At 34.6% G+C, this 18,266-nt stretch overlaps 1 protein-coding gene across 10 annotated transcripts in view; it reads left to right on the forward strand.

Annotated features, from left to right (window-relative positions):
• Positions 1-18,266, forward strand: part of PPIP5K2 (diphosphoinositol pentakisphosphate kinase 2) — a 76,046-nt gene that overhangs the window by 7,204 nt on the left and 50,576 nt on the right. For all 10 annotated transcript variants that reach the window (XM_065920887.1, XM_065921127.1, XM_065921044.1 and 7 more), the window contains exons 2-10: positions 470-856; positions 3,600-3,795; positions 6,400-6,490; positions 7,583-7,668; positions 8,777-8,931; positions 10,166-10,267; positions 13,623-13,784; positions 15,208-15,329; positions 16,970-17,071. In XM_065920887.1, the coding sequence (XP_065776959.1) occupies positions 725-856; positions 3,600-3,795; positions 6,400-6,490; positions 7,583-7,668; positions 8,777-8,931; positions 10,166-10,267; positions 13,623-13,784; positions 15,208-15,329; positions 16,970-17,071 (1,148 nt within the window). In that variant the 5' untranslated portion in view covers positions 470-724. The remainder of the gene's footprint in view (positions 1-469; positions 857-3,599; positions 3,796-6,399; positions 6,491-7,582; positions 7,669-8,776; positions 8,932-10,165; positions 10,268-13,622; positions 13,785-15,207; positions 15,330-16,969; positions 17,072-18,266) is intronic.

Here is an 18,266-nt window from a genome sequence, read left to right on the forward strand (position 1 = left end):
CAAAAAAATCTGTTTGCAAATTGAACTTTTACGAATTGAAGCCTTTTAGAAATTGATATAATGTAATTTTAGATTGTTGTATAGTTGTCAGTCGCTTTTAAGCCTGCATTATATTTCATCTATTCTTTTCCATGCTCTTCAGATATTACTGACCTGTGTCCAGAGAGATTTGTCTTTTTATGATTTTGTTATAATTTGAGTAATTTTCTCTTAATTCATTAGACATTTTTAGACTTAAGGAATTTAGTGTAGTCTTTTTTTTTTTAATCTTGTTATTTTGTATCATCTTTGTCAGTTATTCAAGATGTATATAGAAAATGAGAGTATAAATTTCTTAAATTTATGAGAGAAAATGTCTTTTCATTTGTAAATCAAGTTATTGGTAATGATTTTACATATGTCAAAGTTATTTTTACTTGAGTGTTTTTGAAGTACAGTCTCCAAAATTACTTTTTTCATTGCCTTTTAGGTAAAAGGATTGCCACATCAACTCACCAAAGAAGTAACCTCACTATCTTTGTCTTTTAAACTGCATCAGCAATGAAGTAATGATATCTGAGAACACATGAACACTTGCCAACTAACTGTCACCACACGTTCAAGTGATTGTATAAGCAGAAACAAGCTGCAACAGACCCATGTGTCAGTTAGTGTAGAGAGAATGCTTTTTTCAGGTACTGTTTATGTAGAAACAGCTTTAGCATAGCACGTTTAAATTATATTTATGTCAAATGAAATAAAAATGAGTGAAGCCCCCAGATTCTTTGTTGGACCTGAAGATACAGAAATAAACGCTGGAAATTATCGACATTTCTTCCACCATGCAGATGAAGATGAAGAGGAGGAAGATGAGTCTGTAAGTGTTTGCTTGAAGACCAGTAAGATTTTTACTGATCACTGTGAAGGGGAATTGATACCATTGTCTTAAACAAGGGAAGACTTTCTTTTTCCCCACATTGAATTTTGCTGGAAATTTTTAAACTGAAAAGACGTACTGTGTTTCATTAGTTACACTATTGACTCTATAGTGCTTCAGGAAGACGATTAGAGGTCACATTTCTAAGTTGTTTCATAATGACTATTTTAGTGTCTTTCAGTGATATGCCTAGTATAACGCAGGGCTGGGGAGAAAAGATGACAAGGAGAAAGAGTAATTAGGGCCATAAATCAAAAGAGTTCCTTGTATGTAGAAGTACATAGCAAATACATCAAGAATAAAGGACTTTAAAGGTCCTAAAGAAGACAGCTTAACCCGGTTCATTGAGTTTGCAGTGTTGTCAACACAAGTGGTGCTTATTTACCTGAAGATATCCCTATTTATTAACTATTCAGAAGTCTAAACTGCATAGCTAGGAGAAACTACCTCAAGTATCTATGGGAATTTGTATGTGTATATGTATAAACCATGCCAAATCTTTAACACACGTTTATTATGTCTATTTTGCTATGGTTAGCTCAACATTTTTATTGCTCATCATTTTTGTCCCTTTACACATACAGATCTGATTTAAAATACAAACTTAAAATATGTTTTTCTTTTATTCCCAATTGAAAAGATAATTTCATTTTAAAACAAAAATGTATTATCCTTGATTTCAGTAGCAAAAATGTACTAAAAATAGTTATTAGATGACTTCAAATTTTGTCATACTTATTTAATAACAACTTTCACGGTGCAGCGATATATTTGAAATGCAAAATCAGGCTGTCACCCATTTAAAATCTATCCCACCCCACGTCTCACCCCTGGGGAAAAAACAATGATTTTCAAACTTCGTATCAGCTAAAACTTTTTCATCTCGAGTCTCATGTAAAAAAGTCTACCCACTAAAAAATAAAAGCAGAGCTTCTCTGACTGACTTAGACAGGAAAGTGCCGTTGCTTCTGCCTCTGCTACCCTTAGCTCTTTGTTAGGGTTCATCTGGGCACGTTGAGAATAGCACTGATAAATCCCGTCCAGTCTTCTTCCGTAGAAGGCCTTTTGTTTCTCCTGTGTCTAGAACTGCGCTTGCCTGTCTGCTCTTCCACCTTTCATGTTGCAGCAATACCAGATTGTTCCCCACATACTCCGTCTGTCTTGTGCCTCTTTACTAGTGTAAGTGCTCCTTGACCTCTGAAATGTTCCTCCTTTTTGGATACCTTGTGAATGATTTGTTATTCTTCAAAACCTCAGATTTCCTGTTGTTCATTCTTTCCCCTCTCCTTGGCTCTTTTTCCCATGAGGAACTTGAATGTTTTTGCATAGGTAGTTCTTGCATACTTTGACATCTGTACTTCTGTTATCATTATGAACTGTATTACTGTGTTCCCTGTTAGATTCAAAGTGCTTGAAGACAGGTGGTTTCTATATATGTAAACTCTTCAGTGTTTAGCATAGTTCTTGGAATACTGGTATTAATTAAATAGAGTTCACTTGGTGGTGCATAGTTGTTACTTCTGAGGAACTTGATTTGGTTCATTTGACCAATACCTTGAGGAAATGATATGTTGTAGATTGATTTTAGGATATCAAAGATGTTAGGCTGAGTACTCTTGTTGTCTGGGGAAGTCTACATTAGGAACATCATAATGAGTTGTGTCAAGCCTTTTGATAAAGAAAGAACTGAAGAACATAAAACTGATTGATCGGAGAGTGAAAGCAGATCCTAGGGAGGTTAGAATTTACAATCTTGGTAACATCAAATCCAGTACCAATTTTGAACTCTAAATTTCATGAGTGAGAAGAGGCAATAAAGAAACAATGCTAAGCATGAAGAAGAACAATTCAGGTATTATCCAGTGTTACTTTTAGATATATAATAAGAGAGTCTAGTGAAACACTTTTGAACCTGGATTATAATGTCATATGAAATACAGAAGAGAGAAGAACTGAAATGGAAAACTGGACACTGCTTTATATTTGATAAAGCTCAAAATATCTGAATGCAAAGACCTTAGGATGAATCTTGAATAATTGTAGAACTTCATAAGTTGTTTCTGTACTCTGCATTTTAAATTTCAGGCTGAATCATGGCATTTGAGCTGTAGCAATGAGCTGTAGCATTTTGCCAGAGATGGGCAACACTGTAAACTAGGAATGTTGAGTGTGAAGATTGGGGTGTCAAGAGCATAGACACCTCTGTTTAGCACTGTGGCTTTCTCTAAAATTTCCTTTTAAGTTTTCATTGGTGATCAACATACATTCAAACTCAATCTACAAAAGTAGTTTAACTCTGCATAGCTTTATAATGAGAGCGTCTTATTTTAGGGAAGAGAGTTCTTTACCTCTCTCCCATTGTCCTTTTTATTTTAGGCCTTATTTGCTCTTTTTTGGTGTGAAGAAGGCAAATAAATGCCTGAGCCAGTTAAATAAGTATTTAAGTTTGAAAGCTGAATGAAAATTGTAGTGGTGTTCTGAAACTCAAAAAAGTTTTTTCCAGACCTTTGTATAAACCTATTTTTTTGTAACAACAGTATAATCTTGAAAAATGTCTGTTTGGTTAATTTGTCACTTCTGTTGATTCATTGCATGCTTTATCTACTGCTGAGAGAGATTTAAGATAGCTGTACTTTGGAGATGTTATCAAGTCAACCTTATTTTTGCTTTCTTTTTGTTTTAGCCTCCGGAAAGGCAGATTGTGGTTGGAATATGTTCCATGGCAAAGAAATCCAAATCCAAACCAATGAAGGAAATTCTCGAACGGATCTCCTTATTTAAATATATCACAGTAGTAGTATTTGAAGAGGATGTTATTTTGAATGAACCAGTGGAAAACTGGCCTTTGTGTGATTGTCTTATTTCTTTTCATTCTAAAGGTATTAAAAAAACAGGGAGGGAAACCTCTTCATTTTCTCTGACTATAAAACTAGTAGATAAAATAGAAAAATAAAACTCACCTAGTCTTACAGATAAGTGATGTTAACATTTTGATACATTTTCAGTCTTTTTTCTGTTTATTTTTTACAAACACATTTAATGTTATAGTGTACATGTAATTTTATATTTAATTTTTAACCTAATTACATCAAGCAGTTTTCTCCTTTTAACTCATTTGTCAAAAAGCTAGTTTTCAATGGTATGATCATGTATCATCCTGCAGATATAATATATCATGCTTAACTAATACCCTGAAAGTAAGATGGTTTCCAGTTTTTACTATTAAAAATAGGGCTGTGATGAACTTTTGAATGTTTATCTTTGTTTGCAGCTCTTAAGTTTCTTGGGATAAATTATTGATTTTTGAGTATTATAAACCAATATGTTTTGCCATACAGAAAATGATCTATCATTCCTCCTATACTTACTCATACTTTATTTCTTAACAACATAATATTTGAATTTTTATTTTGTTTGCTGTTTTCTATAAATCACACTGAAATATCAATTAAGCTTAAGTATATATTTTGGGCTTCCCTGGTGGCTCTGATGGTAAAGAATCCGCCTGCAATGCCAGAGACCCGGGTTCGATCCCTGGGTTGGGAAGAAACCCTGGAGAAGGGAATGGCGACCCACTTTAGTACTCTGGCCTGGAGAATCCCATGGACAGAGGAGCCTGGTGGGCTACAGTCCATGGGGTTGCAGAGTCAGACAAAGTGCACTAATCAAAAGTTGTTAAGTGTATACCTGAAAATTTATAACCGAAGAATCTGAATTTTCACTTAGAACTCTAAAATACTTGCACTCAGTTATATAATAAATGTGTTCACAGTAAATCATTTTTGTTAGCCAACTATGTGGCCTCCAGCTGTGTTAAAGTTTCACTGTAGTTAGATATTTAAAAAGCATCACCTTTAGCAATAAGGGGATGCAGCAGGTCAAAACTGTATTCCCATAGACGAGATATGTATATTGATTTTCATCATTTCATGGAGAAGACAAAACCCTGGTCTTCTTTACAGACTGAAGATACTCATTTCAGAGAATCTTAAAAGTTGGCTTAATCTGGAGGATAAGGTGTTCTTCCCTTACCATCACATGGTTCTTCATATATATTAAGTAAAAGTTAGTTATTTACTTATAAAATCAAGCTACCACCTAAGGTCATATCCCATATGCTGTCTCTTTAACAGCAGCCAAAGCAGGATAATGACTATATAGGGGTTTCTTATTTCCTGAATTCTGTTGGAAGGCTTCAAACCATACACGTTGTGATATCTTTACAGTAAGTGATGAATTCTTAGTCATAAAATGGGAAGGGCCTGTGATTTATGGCCAAGTGATTCTTGGTATAGAGTATTTAAATATTAATTTAGAAATAAGTCTTTTTTAACTAACCATAGCTTTTTTTTTTTAACTTCAAGTTTAACACTTCCTCTCAACTATTCTGATAATGCTACAAAATAGTGTCTTCACAGATACCCTGTAGCATACTGTAGTTAAATACTATGTGTGCCTGCTGGCTGTTACTCTTTTCCTTAGATAAGAAATGTATCAAAATATTGTTACTTAGGGAATGATAAGTTAACATTTATTGAATATTTATTATGCCAGATACTGTAATAAATGTTTCATATGGACTATTTTATTTGATTTCCCAAAAACCTTTCTAGGTAAGACTGTTAAAATATTCCTTTATAGCTGGGAAGCGGAGACTTAGAGATGTGAAATAAACTTGCCGGAGGTCACACAGCTGATGAAAGATAGAATTAGGATTTGAACCCTAGTTTATTCTGTTAACTTCCCTTGTATTCTGCCGTTCTTAATCATACATGTTGATGGATAAAATTGGAGTCTTTTAGTGTCAATACAGAAAGTGAAGTATAACCATTAAAATAATTTAGATTTTTAAAAAATCTCTTATTATATCTGCCTTTTGATTTATTTTTCATTGTAATTAGTAATTTTACCAAAGTCTAGAAATTTTAAGAACTTAATTTCTGGTGTGTTAACATTGACCTAGTATCAGTATATTTTATATTTAGAGCATGTCTGTTGAATATAAATTAATTTTTTCTTTTGCTGTTTTTAAAGATGCCTCAGTTCTTTGAATTATCAGCTAATTTGTGTGTGTAGCATCAAAATATCTTTAGTGAGGAGTCCCATAAACTTTTTTAAAAAGAACACCAGGTGATTGTAATACAATTGTGTTATTTATGTATAGATTTCTGTTTGTATATGAGGTAGCCTTACCTTCTCTCAGCTGACTTGGAAGCATCAACTAAACATATCAGTACTCTAAATGGAGTTATATAACCACTGACTTGCTGTGAAGGCACAGCAAATCAAATTAAGAAAAAATAAGATTTATTTAATAGTACAAGATAAATCAAATTTTATGTATTTATTATTTTGTCTTACAAAAAACAGCTATATGCATAATGAACTTAGTCTTTTATGGGATGTGGCATAAATTAAAGTTGATTAAGTTAGAAATGTCAACTTGAGATTGTACAGAATATGTTAATAATATGTATTCTTAGGATTTCCACTGGACAAAGCAGTTGCCTATGCCAAACTCAGGAATCCATTTGTAATCAATGACTTGAATATGCAGTATCTCATACAAGATAGGTGAGTGGTTAAGTTGGCTACAGTAAGGGAAGAAAATCAACATTTATTTAGTATCTACCTAAACTGGCATAGTACCAATGCTTTTATATATATATATGTATAAATTTGTGGTATCCTGGAAATAATACTTAGTAATAGATACTTGTATCCAGTTTTATAGATGAAGAAATTACGGTAAAGTGGGACCATTTTGAGAAATATGTTACTATATATCTTAGCAATTCATTTAACAGATCAAAAACATACATATTTAAGAGAAATTGTAAAATACAAATGCATATATTGCATTTATTTGATGCCATTAATGGCTACCCTTATAATTTCACTAGCATAATATTTTATTCTGTGTTAGCATTACAGTAAGAGATTATATCTAAGAAAATGCTATATAAAATGTGAGGTCTTAAATTTTTTATTTTTCTATTTTTTTTTCTTTCTTAGTAGTGTTACTAATATCTGAAATTTTGTAACATTTTTCCAAGGTTTTTGTATTGATAGATGTCTATAATATTACAAATGTGAATGTATGTGGGAGTGCATATATATGTGTGTGTGTGTGTCTGTGTCTGCATTCATTTCGAGAAATTTAGAAAATAAATGAAGAAAGGCATTTAATTTAACCCTGCCATTACATCTACCATATTTTTTCATAGAAAGCAATACATATATGCACTCACATTTTACAGAATTAGGATCAGTAGTCTCTTTAAAGACCATAAACATTTTTCCGTGTCATTAAATATTCTTTGAATATAAGATTTTTAATACTTTAGGTGATATTTTGTCACTGTGATATAGCAACTTTAATTAGCTGTTTCTTTTTATACACTTATATTCCCAGTTTTAAAAATTAGTCTTTTAATATGCCACAGAAAGTTTTGTGCATGCAGTTTTATTCTAATATTACTGAATATTTCCTTAGAATACATTTCTTCAGTATTTTAAATGACATTTGTTTAGTTACAAAGAAAGACTATATACATGACTTTTTTAGAGGTAGAAAAGTAGTAATACACTTTATGAATAGTAACAGTAATATACTTATCATGAAACATTAGAAAAACAATAAGGGTTTTCTCTTTTTTTCTTCAGGAGAGAAGTGTATAGTATTCTTCAAGCTGAAGGTATTTTGCTTCCTCGTTATGCAATTTTGAACCGTGACCCAAATAATCCCAAAGGTAAGAGTAAGAGATTTTAAACAAACTGTTTTAAAAGTCTCTTAACAAAGACCTCTGAGCCACTCTCCTCCATAATTAAGTAGAATTTAAACAACTTATGCATTCTATTCAATTTTTTTAAATGATCCAAATAGGCAATTAAATTTCAATTAAAATGGGACATTATGAGCTAGAAGGCTAACTATAACCAGGAGGTGTATATCATATATTCATTGGGTCCATGTTTGGCATATCTGAGAATCATAAGGAAGAAGTTTTACATACTTAATAAATTTGTATTGATTGGGGTAAGCGAGTCTATAACAGTTGAATTAAGTGTTAGAAACTTCATGCTAGTATAGCACAACTAAACTTCTGATGAGTAAGAATTTTGAAATATTAATATTTTAAAGCTTTTGCTTCATTTTCCTGCTTATTTACAGCATAGCATGTAAGTTACACATACTGTAAAAGGGCAAGATAAATGCTTATTTGTCTTACTATTGAATATTTTGATAACAGTATTTTGGGGAATTTTAATGACCATATTGTACATTAGAGCAACTTTGATTAAAACCCAGATACCAGCATTATAGCAGGTCCATTAGATTTTTGAAGAATATAGTTTCTTATGTCATCATAGATAATAAATGCTGGCATATGTTTGCATAAATATTTTTAATTAAAATCAAATCAAGGACTTCCCTGGTAGTCCATTGGTAAATAATCCCCCTGCCAATGCAGGAGACAAGGGCTTGATCCCCGGTTCGGGAAGGTTCCATGTGCCACAGAGCAACTAAGCGTGTGTGCCGCAACTCCTGAGCCCACCACTGCAGCTGCTGAAGCACGCACACCCAGAGCCCATGCTCTGCCACAGGAGAAGCCACTGCAGGCAGAAGCCTGTGCATCGCCAGCTGAGAGGAGGCCCTGCTGGCTGCAGTTAGAGAAAGCCCCTGTGGGGCACCGAAGACCCAGCCAACCACAATAAAACCAGTACATCATCCACAGTTAGGTTTCTTTGTAACCTCTGTTTAGTGAAGAAGTCCTCAATAATAATAATACTGTGGTTATATTATATCTAGGTACTAAGCCGTTTGTAACTTTTCTTGATACTATGTTTGATTTATAGAATGCAATCTGATTGAAGGCGAAGATCATGTAGAGGTAAATGGGGAAGTTTTCCAAAAGCCTTTTGTAGAAAAGCCAGTCAGTGCAGAAGATCACAATGTTTACATTTATTATCCAACCTCGGCTGGTGGTGGAAGTCAAAGACTTTTTCGAAAGGTTAGCCTAGTGACTACTGTTCTTTATACATTGTTGCATAAACTTTACTAAAAGTAATCAAGTATTTGTTAGCCTAGTGACTACTGTTCTTTATACATTGTTGCATAAACTTTACTAAAAGTAATCAAGTATTTAATAAAACTATGTTTAAGAATGTATCATTGAGAGATAAATTCATAAACTTGATGTCATCATTTGTTAGAGAAAAAAAGGCATCATTTTAGTTATTAAATTTACGTACAAAATACCAAGAAAGTTATTTGATCTTTCTACCTTCCATTTATGAATCTGTCATATGAGAATTTCAGGTAAAGATCAGCATTTTTTTAGAAAAATGGCCTACAAATGAATAGTTCCTAGAAAAAATAATACCAGTGATCTTTTAAAAGTATGCTCAAAATTGCACCCATAATAAAAAAAAGTGTAAATCGAGTCTAAAAGATAATGACATTAAGTTACTTTTTGAATCAGCAAGATCAAAAAGATTGAGGTAGCTGGAAAACGAGCATAAGCCCAGACGTTGTTATCGCAATATTTCTTCTAAAATATAGCTTAGCAGTATGTCAGTATTAAAAGTGCACATGTAAGCAATCGTGGAAATGCAAAGCAAGAACACACTGAGGTACTTGTTCTATGTCCATTAGGATGGCAAATATTAGGTCTGACAATACCGAGTTATAGATGATTGTACATCAGTGGGAATACCTACACATTGCTGGAGAGACTCTAATTAAAAATGGTTTTTAAAAGATTTTGGCATTATTTTGTAGGTTGAATGTGAGCATATTCTGTCACTAGTGGTTTCACTTTGAGTATATGCCACAGAATACTCCTGCACATACTTGTCCCAGGAATATTTAAAAGAAAGTTCGAAGCAACATTTCTTTACTAGCTAAATCTTAGACAACAGCCTGCCTAGATATATACTATAGGCAAATGAATGAATTACTGAATATTATACAGAGGAAAATTCTGTAGTAGTGACAAAGCAGAGTTACCTGCAGCAATATGGTTGAATCTTCGAAACACTGTTCTAAGTGTTCATTGTATTTTTATGCTATTTAAGTTATAGCAGGAAATAATATAGTGTCAACTGCATAACGTGTTGTTAAATATTTGTAGACTAAAAAAATTTTTGGAATATCAATGATAGAAATAAATGGTAAAAGAGAAGATTTTATAAAAAGAGGAAAATAATTTGGTTTTTACATTGATAGGCTTCTTTTCTTTTCAGATTGGCAGTAGAAGTAGTGTTTACTCCCCAGAAAGCAATGTACGAAAAACAGGCTCCTATATATATGAAGAGTTTATGCCTACAGATGGTACTGATGTTAAGGTAGGATTGATAAAGTATATTTTAAGTTTATATTTTGAGTTTGCCAGTGATATCAGAAAAAGAGTTTACAATAGTTGCTGTTTTTGTTGTTATATAGTTGCTAAGTCGTGTCTGGCTCTTCTGCAACTCCATGGACTGTAGCCTGCCAGGCACTTCTGTCAGTGGGGTTTTCCAGGCAAGAGTACTGGAGTGGGTTGCCATTTCCTTCTCCAGGGGATATTCTTGACCCAGGGATTGAACACAGGTCTCCTGCATGGCAGGCAGACACTTTACTGCTGAGCCATCCGGGAAGTCCATTTAATTAGCTATCTCTGACCTCTATTTTGGCTCTCTTTCTTTATAACTAGGTATTCTTAATTTATTTACATTATGAATGTCTTTGGCAATCTAAACCTATGGATCCTTTTTATAGAATAATATTCTTCAGTGCTTAAAGTAAACCACACAGGATTACAGTGGAGACAAATTTTACTGAAATAAAGTTAATCAAAATATTTAAAAATCAATCCAAAATATAGTGGGTTAGAGTCTAACCACCACAGTTTCTAAGCATCAGTCAGTGTAAAAAATGTTTAGAGAGCTTTGACAACTGTAATGTGATTCCAAAAAATAGGTGTGATTTCTGTTGGTGACAAATAAGGTCTTAATTGCTTTACCTTTAGCCACTCTGTCTAACTTGTTCAGTCTCTAAGTTGTGTCCAACTCTTAGCGACACTATGGACTGCAGCACACCAGTCTCCTCTGTCCTTTACTGTTTCCGGGAATTTGCTCAAATTCATGTCCATTGAGTTGGTGATACTACGTAACCATCTCATATTCTGCTGCTCCCTTCTACATTTGCCTTCAGTCTTTCCCAGCATCAGGGTGTTTTCTAATGAGTCAGTTCTTTGCAGTAGGTGGCCGAAGTATTGGTGTTTCAGCTTCAGCATCAGTCCTCAAATGAATATGCAGGACTGATTTCATTTAGGATGGACTGGTTTGATCTCCTTGCTGTCCAAGGGACTCTCAATTCTTCAGCATGCAGCCTTCTTTATAGCCAACTCTCACATCCATACATGGCTCCTGGAAAAACCATAGTTTTGACTACATGGACCCTTGTCAGCAAATTGATGTCTCTACTCTTTAATACGCTGTCTAGGTTTGTCGTAGCTTTTTTTGCAAGGAGCAAGCATCTTTAATTTCATGGTTGCTGTCACTGTCCACAGTGATTTTGGAGCCCAAGAAAATAAAGTCTCTCGCTGTTTCCACATTTTCCCCCTTCTATTTGCCATGAAGTGATGGGATTGGATGCCATGATCTTAGTTTTCTGAATGTTAAGTTTTCAGCCAGCTGTTTCACTTTTCTTCTTTCACTTTCATCAAGAGGCTCTTTAGTTCCGCTTCACTTTCTCCTGATCAGTTCAGTTCAGTTGCTCAGTCGTGTCTGACTCTTTGTGACCCCATGAATCGCAGCACGCCAGGCCTCCCTGTCCATCACCAGCTCCCGGAGTTTACTCAAACTCACGTCCATCGAGTTGGTGATGCCATCCAGCCATCTCATCCTCTGTCGTCCCCTTCTCCTTCTGCCCCCAATCCCTCCCAGCATCAGGGTCTTTTCCAATGAGTCAACTCTTCTGTTAGAGTGGTGTTATCTGCATATCTAAGGTTGTTGAAATTTCTCTCAGCAATCTTGATTCCAGCTTGTGATTCATCCAGCCCAGAATTCTGAATGATGTACTCTGCATATAAGTGAAATAATCAGGGTGACAATATTTTAAGTGTTACCTTGCTAGCATATGGACTTCCCTGATAGCTTAGTTGGTAAAGAATATGCCTGCAATGAAGGAGACCCCAGTTCGATTCCTGGGTCAGGAAGATCCGCTGGAGAAAGGATAGGCTACCCACTCCAGTTTTCTTTGGCTTCCCTTATGTCTCAGCTGGTAAAGAGTCCACCTATAATGTGGGAAACCTGGGTTCGTTCCCTGGGTTGGGAAGATCCCCTGGAGAAGGGAAAAGCAACCTACTTCAGTATTCTGGCCTGGAGAATACCATGGACTAAATAGTCCCTGGGGTCTCAAAGAGTCAGACACGACCGAGCAACTTTCACTTTGCTTGCATGTGAAATGAATGCGGTTGTGTGGGTAGTTCAGACATTCTTTGGCATTGCACTTCTTTGGGATTAGAATGAAAACTGACCTGTTTTCAGTCCTGTGGCCACTGCTGAAGTTTACCAAATTTACTGACATACTGAGTATAGCACTTTAACAGCATCATCTTTTAGGATTTAAAATAGCTGTGCTGGAATTCCATCACCTCCACTAGCTTTGTTCATAATAATGTTTCCTAAGGCCCACTTGACTTCACGCTGCAGGATATCTGGCTCTAGGTGAGTGACCCCACCATCATGGTTATCCGGGTCATTAAGACCTTTTTTGTATTGTTGTTCTATGTATTCTTGCCTCTTCTTAATCTCTTCTTCTGTTAGGTTCTTAGGCTTTCTGTCCTTTCATGTTTACATCCTTGCATGAAATGTTCCCTTGATATCTCCAGTTGTATTCGAGAGGCCTCCAGTCTTTCCCATTCTGTTGTTTCTCTCTGTTTCTGTGCATTGTTTATTTAAGAAGGCCTTCTTATCTTTCCTTGGTATTCTGTGGAACTCTGCATTTAGTTGAGTGTATCTTTCCCTTTTTCCTTGCCTTTTGCTTCTCTGAGTCTAATAGAGAGTTCTTTCCTAGGTATAAACTGAATCATGAGTCTCCTCTTAAAAATTCTCTTGTGGATCCTCATTGACCACAAGGTAATTAATCAGATTTTTAAGGCTGGCATACAAGATACTTCATGGCCTGCCCTCTGTACTACAAACCTTATTTCATACAGTAGAAACCATAGCAAATAACAAACTCTCACCTGAGTATGTCATGCTGTTTCATTCCTCTGCCCTTTTCGTTTATTAGCTTTGCTTAGAGTGCCTTTCCCTCTCTTGTCTGCTTTTGAATTCTTGCTGCTCTTATAAATCTTCCTTCCATGCTTAGATCTTTATTTTGGCAGTTACTTTCTTCTATAATTTTTTAGTTATTTATACCTCTCTTTTGTTAAACAGTTTGAGAAGGATCACAGCATTATGCATTCTCTTAGTCCCTTATAATGTTCAGTATAAATATTTTTTAGCGAGAACAGATCCTCATTTTACCAGTTTTGCTGTTTAATTACTTATAACCTCTTCCAATGTTGAAAATTTTAACATGTAAAATAGAAAGATGTGTCAAAAAATTCTGCCTGGAAACAGAGGTATTTTTTATTTGAATTTGTTGCTTGCTGTTATATATTTACATATATATCTTTTTAAAGTAATGTATATATTTTAACATTTCTGAAAGGTTTATACAGTGGGTCCAGACTACGCCCATGCTGAAGCTCGAAAATCTCCTGCACTTGATGGCAAGGTGGAACGAGATAGTGAAGGAAAAGAAGTGAGATACCCTGTTATTCTCAATGCACGAGAGAAATTAATTGCTTGGAAAGTCTGCCTTGCTTTTAAGGTAAGATGTTATGCAGGTCATGTAGACTCTTGTAAAAATTTGAATTTTCTTTTTTGAGTGAAAGAGATGTTGTTTGGGCTTATAATAGGAAAGATAAGTAGAGAAAATGAAATAGTATATCTGAATAGTTTTTTTTTTTAACTTTACAAAGGATTCTTGTAGTGCCATTAATAAGAATATATAATAAATGAAGGCCTTTCCTTCTTATTCTTTCTTCATTATGTAGAAGGATACTGAGTTTATTCAGAAATTACAGTTATAGAAGAAAACAACTGAAATGGTAGTTATAGGAGTATTTTTTTAATATACTCCTGTAACAGAACTGGTTATAAGTATTTACTCATAGAATTGATACATGATTTTTTTTTTTTTAAAAAAGAATTCTTCTAGCCTTCACAGTTGATCATTTGGCCTGTTAAATATAGTAAAATATGTTCATGAAAACTACTAATACACTTTTTATTTTATTATTTTTTCTAATACACTTTTTAAAGAAAACTTTTTACTTAGATATTTGACTTGTTCTCTCAGTCTGTATTATTGGGGTTTGATATCCTGTGCAGTAAAGAGTAAAACAGAAGTAGTACAACTTACATCTCATAGAGGATAAACTTTACTTTGTTGAAGCGTTGTCTTGGATATATAACTTAAAACTAGTATATATTGCTAGTTATTAAATAATAAGTTTTTTGTGTCTTAATAATTTGAAGTCTCTCATGGAAAGAATCTTAACCTGAAGTATGTTTTAATAGCTTTATATTAATTGGTTTTTATATGAACTGTTTTAACTTTGTAATGCCAGGATTCCAAAAGCCATGACTTAAAATCGTGTTATACATATACATAATGGTTTGAACATAAAACCTAGAAGATCAGAAAATTCCTAGAGCCTAAGCAGGAAATTTATGCTTTTCTAACTGTTATCTCCCAAATAAAGTAAATTTGTTTCAGGAGCTCACAAGTGTGTAGTTGTCAGAGTTTAAAAGATTCATGAGAATAATTGGACATTTCTTCTGGGCTGTGTCTTCAAAGATTTCTCCTCTTTTTTTTTTCTTTTTGGGTTTTTTTTGTGTGTGTGTGTGTTTTTTAATTGTTAGAATTTCTGCTAGCATAAAATTTATCAAAGCCTTTAAAAATTTTTTACTTTTGTTTTTTAATTAAACATTAATTGAAAACCTTCTTGAGTTCTTGGCCTCTCTAGTCTCTTAAGCATTATTGTTCTACATTTACTTCATAGGAAAAATTTAAATAATCATGTGACATGTGCTATATATTTTAGAGTATTCAAGTTACAAATAAGTAGCTTCCTTGTTTTTTACTTACTCTGAAGTAAAGGGCGCTTATAAAATTTGTATTCTAATAAGACTGAAAAACTCAGTCTTAATTAAATGGAATTTTAAAGTGTATAATTTATTTTAAATAGCAAACAGTTTGTGGCTTTGACTTGCTACGGGCCAATGGACAGTCCTATGTCTGTGATGTCAATGGCTTCAGTTTTGTGAAAAATTCCATGAAGTATTATGATGATTGTGCAAAAATACTTGGGTAAGATTTTTTTCTTTATATTTCTTCCTCTTTACTTTTGTTATAGTTAGTGCATACTCATTATTCAGAAACTAAATAATTGTAAACATCAAGTGATCAGGGCTTTATAAGTACTCTAGAGTAAAAAATCAGTGTTCGTAAAATGATATCCCCAATTCCTGAATTACACTTTGGGTTATGTAAGACAATTTAATTTATGAACAGTGTAAACTTTTAAAGGTATTTAACCTTAAAGATTTAGAAATGCTATATAGTAATGATTTACACAGTGATGGCTGATCATTCATCAAAATGGCTGATTTATTAGATTACCTTATTTCTCAAGTTTTTGTGAGGTAATTATAGTATTTAATGGTACAGAATTAACATTTGTGAAATAAGTAACAAGAGTAAAATAGAAATAATTGGAATTTAGAAATCTTGATTTGACTTTCTACAAGCATATGTTACTCAAAATAATCTCATGAGATTATCAAGTGAACATAAAAGAAATTATTGCATACAGAAATGCCATTTTTCTATTCTTTGGCTTATTTTCATACATCTTGATTTAGAAGACTTGAAAGACAACTTGTAACATTATTTGTTTGTTTTATTTCTGGCTGCGCTGGCTCTTCATTGCTGTGTGCACGCTTTCTTTAGTTAAGGCAGGCGGGGCTCCTCTTTGCGGTTCTGCACAGGGCTCTCACTGGTGGCTTCTCCGATGCAGAGCAGAGGCTCTGGGCACACAGGCTCAGTAGCCGGGCACGCAGGCTTAGCTGCGCTGGCGGGGTAGTCACCAGACCAGGGATCAAACCCACGTCAGGGAAGTCCTGACAAGGACTGTTTTTAACCACTTCAAAGTGTATACGACAAAATACTTATGTCAGAGCCATAAAAACTTACACTATAAAATATATCTTAATCATTGGAGTCAACAATTATAGTATATTTCAAAGGTTTGTGAACTTACCCTTAAAGTAAAATTTAGGGGGGCTCAGTTAAATTTTAGCATGAATAAATGCTAAATTTAAACAAAACAAAAAATGTCCCGTAATTACGTAAAATTTTGATTGTTAACCTTTTTAGCAAACTGTGATGGAAGTGTGTTAAAAATGAACAATGGCATTTAAAATAGCTTTATAGGTGATCAATAAAAGCTAGTAAGAAATACTCAGTGTCCACAGAGATAATCTTGGATTTTAGAATCTATGGAAGTAAATAGGCAGCTATAGTGACATGAAAGGGAAAGTCACTCAGTTGGGACCCATAGACCAGCCTGCCAGGCTCCTCTGTCCATGGAATTCTCCAGGCCAGAATACTGGAGTGGCTAGCTGTTACCTTCTCCAGGGGGTCTTCCCAACCCAGGGATCAAACCCAGGTCTCCTGCATTGAAAGCAATGTGATTTATATTTTTAAAAAGTAAAGAAGTAAATTCTAAATTCATGATATCCCATCACTGTGTTCTGTATATCAGTTTAGTGCTGCTGATCTAATTTTGCTTGATCAGGGCTGATTTTTTTCTTAGTTTACTTTTTATGTACTGCATTCACATAACTACTAGATAGTTTGATTTTTAACTTCTATGATTTTCTTTTGTCATTAACACCCAGGTTTGTCTTAAAATGAACTAGTTTAAGATTTCTATTTTTGTCTTGAAGGAATATTGTAATGCGAGAGCTTGCTCCACAATTTCATATCCCCTGGTCAATACCCTTAGAAGCTGAAGATATCCCGATTGTACCAACTACATCTGGAACTATGTAAGTTTGAATATTTTCATTTAGAAATTCCTTATGTTTTCCTGTTGGCCTGTGCTATCACAGTGAAGATTACATATCTGAATAATATTAAATTCTTTACTTTGTATATTTTCATATGATTCACTTTCCAAATGGAAAAATAGTAAGTGCTTTTACATGGGCTATTTATTTATTTACTTAAATTATTTATTTATTTTACTTTACAGCATTGTATTGGTTTTGCCATACCTTGACTTGAATCCGCCATGGGTGTACGTGTGTTCCCCATCCTGAACCCCCTCCCACCTCCCTCTCCATCCCAGCCCTCTGGGTCATCCCAGTGCACCAGGCCCGAGGATTCCATGGGCTACTTAGAATGAAGGAGTTTCCCAGGTGATTCAGTGGTAAAGAATCCTCCTGCCAATGCAAGGAGATGCAGGATCCCTGGAGTCGGATCCCCTGATCGAGAAGATTCCCTGGAGGAGGAAATGGCAACCCACTCCAGTATTCTTGCCTGCAGAATCCCAGGGACGGGGAGCTTGGTGGGCTGCCATCTGCGGGGTCGCACAGAGTCGGACACGACTGAAGCGACTTAGCAGCAGCAGCAGCCAGTATTCTGGCCTGGAGAATCCCAGGGACAGAGGAACCTAGTAGGCACCGGTCCATAGAGTCATGAAGAGTTGCACACGGCCAACTGAGCACTCACACATGCATTTAGACTAAAGATCTTTTCTGTTGTTAAAATTCCGAAAAAATTTTGGATGATTATAGAACTGTTGAATTAAGCCATAAGAATAAAGGAGGTGCCAGGAGATATATTACTTAAAGGCTCATGGTCAGTGGTTTACAGTTTTCGTGCTCTCAGCATGTAAAGGAAAAATACAGTTATATTTGAAGTAAATTAATTAGACCAGTATTGCCAAAGTGTTTTATAAAATTTCTAGGGAAATTTACTACCTGAAATTCACTTGTTATTCATGTGAGCTAGAGCTTTATGCTAGCATGTTAAATATTCTGAGGATTCCTGATTGGGGCAGAAGATTTCCAAACTTATTTAATACAAAATATATTTTCGGGTAACTTACTCTAGAGAGTTGTGTTCTGTGTCTCATAATTTGAAAAATGGTAGTTTAAACCCTCCCTTGTGGCTCAGCTGGTAAAAAATCCGCCTGCAACGTGGGAGACGTGGGTTGGGAAGATCCCCTGGAGAAGGGAA

Source organism: Muntiacus reevesi, chromosome 1 (genome assembly GCF_963930625.1).
Source record: "Muntiacus reevesi chromosome 1, mMunRee1.1, whole genome shotgun sequence".
NCBI classification, from domain to species: Eukaryota; Metazoa; Chordata; class Mammalia; order Artiodactyla; family Cervidae; genus Muntiacus; species Muntiacus reevesi.